Genomic DNA, 4,704 nt, shown 5'->3' on the forward strand with positions numbered 1-4,704 from the left:
ATCCTTATTATAGACACTGGATTCAGTTTAATTGAGTTCTTCAGCCATCACAAACAGATTTTCTTACTTGTACATCTCCAGAGTTTGTGCAAACTGAAGCACATTGTTGTAATCTCCATAGAGGTTTGAGATGCAGACAGTGAAGTTCAGTCTGTTCTCCTTGCTGGGGGTCTTTTTGTTTCTTATTGGCAGCCATAGATGATCAGATACATTAACTGGACTTGGTTGGGTCAGAAGAGTCACATGAGTTGCATCACAGTTTTCAGGTATGCGACACAGAACATCTGTAGCTCCGAAGGGAAAACCAAAGTGATCAGAGTGTAGTAGAACTGAGGCAGAAGTGGTTTCACTGTTAAATCCAGCACAGAAGAAAATGCAATGAAGAGGATGGATGGAGTCTCTTCTGAATATTCCTATGATGCGGATGTCAAAGCCCTTCACTCTCTGGTCCATGAAAGCCGACACCAGGAAGTGCTTGGTGTTGGGGAGCGGAGTGATGCTCTGCTGGGAGGTTAAAAGTGCAGGAGTAGTTTGCTGCAAGAAAAACGTTAGTTCTGGCAATACCCATCTAGATTCAGGTGGCAATAGGTTAAAGGCAATTATGAAGTATGCCACGATTAAGAGACAAAAAACTGCTCTGTATTTTCCCCTTTTCATAGATGCTGAGAAGGTTTTCAACCTGCAAAAAAATCAGGAACAAACAAAAAGTTAACGATCAATTTTAACAACTCTATTGATTCTTGTTTGATAAAAATACAAGATTTTCCAGAAAGCTAAACACCATTTTTCTGTTTTATTATTTCAAAAATTAGTCAGCATTCATTTAGCCATCAAGATTTCAATTCCTTGCAAGCAATCCTTGTTTTTGAACCACTCATCTGGATCACAACTTGTTTTCGTGACTCTTGAAAATCAGAAGTTCAGTAGTGTTTCAACGGGGGACATTTTAACCTATTGTAAAAGCTTTCCTAGTGATTTATCATTAGTTATAATAGTTGTTTTCTAAGACATAGGTTTTGCAAACCGGCAGGAGTTCATCAGAAATTCAACTCTGATAATTGACTGATGGGAAGGTCTCCAAGGTCCCAAAATTGTCTGATGATCGACCGATTTCCGACTGCCACTCTCCAGCCACCCCCCTGCCACTGTACTCCCATCTCATTACTAATGTTTGATTGTTAGAAATATTTTTTATGGTTTCACTTTGTACATTTTCACTGTTTAAGAAAGTGCAAGAGAATAAATTATACAAAAGAAAGAAAGGTGACTCTTTTTTCTTGAAGCACGCGTCAAGACAGTTCCTGGTCACCAAGGTATCTAAATGTAACTGCAATAGCAGTTACAGCACGCTTTATATATATCAGCGGGCTATTGAGCGGCCGGCGGCATGTCGTGTGGACGGCAACTGTCCGCATCCTCCAATCAGAGCTGCTGCCAGCCGGTGATCCGGCTGCCACAGCCCAGTGGCCTGATTTCGTAATGACATCATCCCCCGACGTGTTCACGACCACATGTTTGGCAGTCACCAATTATGCAAGTTGTTTTCCTCAAAAGGATGAGAGAGTTCTGTGATGTTCATCATGTGAAAGACAGAATGTAAAGAAAAATACAAAAACATGATTTTTAAAGAGGAGTGGCACAAAGGGAGTTACCGATTTAAGGGATCAATTTAAAATTGATTTACTACTTTCTTTTGTTAGTGCACACACCATTTCATCAATTGTGGAAATACCAGAATCTCCTGTGTTTGTTCTCTTTCAAAATATTTAAATCGAGTTCACATGTTCTTGTTTTGCAACCAGTCCTGCTTAAGGGCACAACGTTCACGTACGTAAATACATGAGTCACTGTTTCAAGACAGCTATATTCTTCCTGAACCATAATTTCATAGCTATGTTGCAAAGTTACATTTTCAACGTCTTTAGCTGTTCGTGTCACCAACCACCGTCAATTTGTTATCAATACAGAAAAAGAATCTTGAGCTTTCTTTTGGGTAAATGAAATTATAATATTTTTTTTTCTGTTTTGATTGAGGATTTGCAAACAGCGAGGGCTGTTAATCCTTCTTAAACTCCAAGATTTCACTTCCTCATGTTCCAAGAAAGCCAGACATCTCAAATTATACTCTTTGTGCATGTTTTGTACACTTGTAGCTTACCTAACTACTGAAAGAAAAAAAAGAGATTTTCTTTCATAAATTTCTCAATTAGATTCTTCATTTTTGTGAAAATAATAGCATTTAGTCCTAAAATACTTTTAAATGTATCTTAAAGTCCAACCAAAATGAACTTTTGTTACTAAAACTTAACATTTAATCCACAAAAGTGTCACCATACACTCTTATCTATTAATTTGACATTTTTTTAAGTTATAAGTCATAACAAAATGTTAAGAAGGAATATTAAGTAAAAATGTTCAGTTAAAAATGTTTGTAACAAGATTTCAACTGAAATCTATAAAAAAAAAACATCAAGAAAGACATAATAATTCATACTCCCTGAAAAAAATGGCAACAATTACAAATAAATTACGCTTAAACGCACATCGTTTCTTTATATCAAAACAGGATTTTGAAACAGATATAATGAGTTTTAAACATAAAATCATCTTTTTTGTTAAATTAATACATTTGAAAAAATCCTTTTTTGTTTGCTTTACATTTAGAGCAGCTAATTAGACTTTATTTTTTAGCATTTTAAAGATAAAACTTAACATTTAGCCCACAACACCGTCAGCATCCCTTTGATCTTTTATGTTGAGAATGTTTTTAAAGTTGATCATGGAAAAAAGTTCAAATGTTAAATAGAAACTGAAAGTAGGAAAAGAAATGTATATAATCTCATAGTAAATAAAGTAACAAATTAATTTAGAAAAATATTTTAAAGCAGTTTTTAGTTATTTGTTTCTGTAAAAATGTAATAAATACTAATTAAATAGATTTAAACTATCTAAGCATGTTTTATAATTTTTGGATTAAGTCAATTTTTATATTTTTTTAATAAAATAGAAAGTGTAGAACTTACAAGGTTTGCTGGAGGCTGATACGTGGCATCGTTTTTCTGAGCAGAAGCAATGCAGGAAGAAAACGAGCGTCTCCTCTGTCGAACTTACAGTTTTAATGACTCACCTCAACTCTCAGTAGTTGGTTCCATTCTGTGTAGGGCTATATTTGGCACTGTTTTAAAGGAAAATATCAAAGGAAAATGGTAAAACTTGAACAAATAAGAAAAAAGGAAAAAAGTAACACATTTGTATTTTAACATAATGGTTTCTTTTTCCACTCTGGAGCCTTTAGGGTGTGGATATTCAAAGTTTGGTTCTGCTATTTGTTTGACGAGAAAGAATGCTATACTGTAGGTGACGGCGGGAATGCTTCATATGATACTGATGTTGAACTAAATGTATTTTTATGCATCATCAATAGAGTTTAATATGATCTTTCCTCCCTTTGTAGAAAAAACATTTTCAGATCTTCTAGAAGGGCTTTTCTCAGGTTCAGAGATGGGTTCACGAGAATGTTTGACCATTTTTCTAGACGATCATTTGATCACTGATGCTGGAGGAGAAGGCTCGGCTCACAGCTTTCACTGGAAATCATGCAAATATTTTCTTTCTGGTTAAAATCGGAACTTTAGAGATCAGTCAAACTGGTTCCTCCGGGTCTTTGTCTTTTTATTTTAACACTCAGATATTAGCTACTAAGTTGATCAAACTTATTATCCTCAGAAGTTTGGTTTGGTTGCTTTTTTTTTGTCTGTAAAAAAGTTTTATGTATTGTATTTTTATGCGTCATCAACAGAGTTTAATATGATCTTCCCTCCCTTTGCAGAAAAAAAACATTTTCAGATCTTCTAGAAGGGCTTTTCTCAGGTTCAGGAAAAAAAGTTTTGCATCTGTAAAAATAAAATTTGTACGTCTGTAAAACTGTTTTGTAACTGCAAAAAAAATGTCAGTCAGTTAAATTCTTTCGCTTGGATTTACAAAAACACATTTATATTATATTCAAAGGAGACAAGACGAAATGGCGAAAAATACCAGAAATATAGTGTTATCAGTATTTCATAACAATATTGCAAAAAAAAAACAAAAAAACAAAACAACTGTTGATCATGATTAGTTTAATGAAATTCTGACATCTTCCACCATGTTGTCTTGACTCCTTTTGTATAGAATGACAAAACATTTTTGTTTTCAGTTATTAATATAATGCATCCGATTGGCTGGTCCAAGCAGCACACTGATTGGGTGACTGTGTAAGGCTGCTGATTGGTTGATTTATTGAGAAGCAAAAGAATTGTACCTGTAACGTGGGTTTTGCCGCTGTAGATCTATGCTGTGCTCATACATTCATGTAACATTTCACACGGGGACAAAGCATTTTTACAGACAACATTTTTCTGCAGTTACGAAACAGATTCTTATTTCTTTTTTTTTTGATGTGTACAAAATCTTTTTACAAACTGACAACTTTTTCATTTTCACTAAGAACAAGAGTATTATGAAAGTCTTTTTGTGTTTTATGAAAATGAAATAAAAATAAACTAAAACACTTCTTTTCTATAGACAAAAAAATGTTACAGACACACAACTCTTTTACTACAAGGACAAAACCTTTTTACGGACAGAAAATACTTTTTCAACAAATACATCTTCATATAATTTTACGTGATAAAAAGTTCATTTGTGAGTTTTAATTCTGATTAT

At 34.0% G+C, this 4,704-nt stretch overlaps 1 protein-coding gene across 1 annotated transcript in view; it reads right to left on the reverse strand.

Moving 5' to 3' along the window:
• LOC112149861 overlaps positions 1-3,108 on the reverse strand; it is a 6,607-nt gene extending 3,499 nt beyond the window's left edge. Inside the window, exon 1 of the mRNA XM_024277830.2 lies at positions 3,024-3,108. Within this exon, the coding sequence (XP_024133598.1) occupies positions 3,024-3,052 (29 nt within the window). The 5' untranslated portion in view covers positions 3,053-3,108. The remainder of the gene's footprint in view (positions 1-3,023) is intronic.
• Positions 3,109-4,704: the final 1,596 nt, after the last annotated feature.

Source organism: Oryzias melastigma, linkage group LG22 (genome assembly GCF_002922805.2).
Source record: "Oryzias melastigma strain HK-1 linkage group LG22, ASM292280v2, whole genome shotgun sequence".
NCBI lineage: Eukaryota > Metazoa > Chordata > Actinopteri > Beloniformes > Adrianichthyidae > Oryzias > Oryzias melastigma.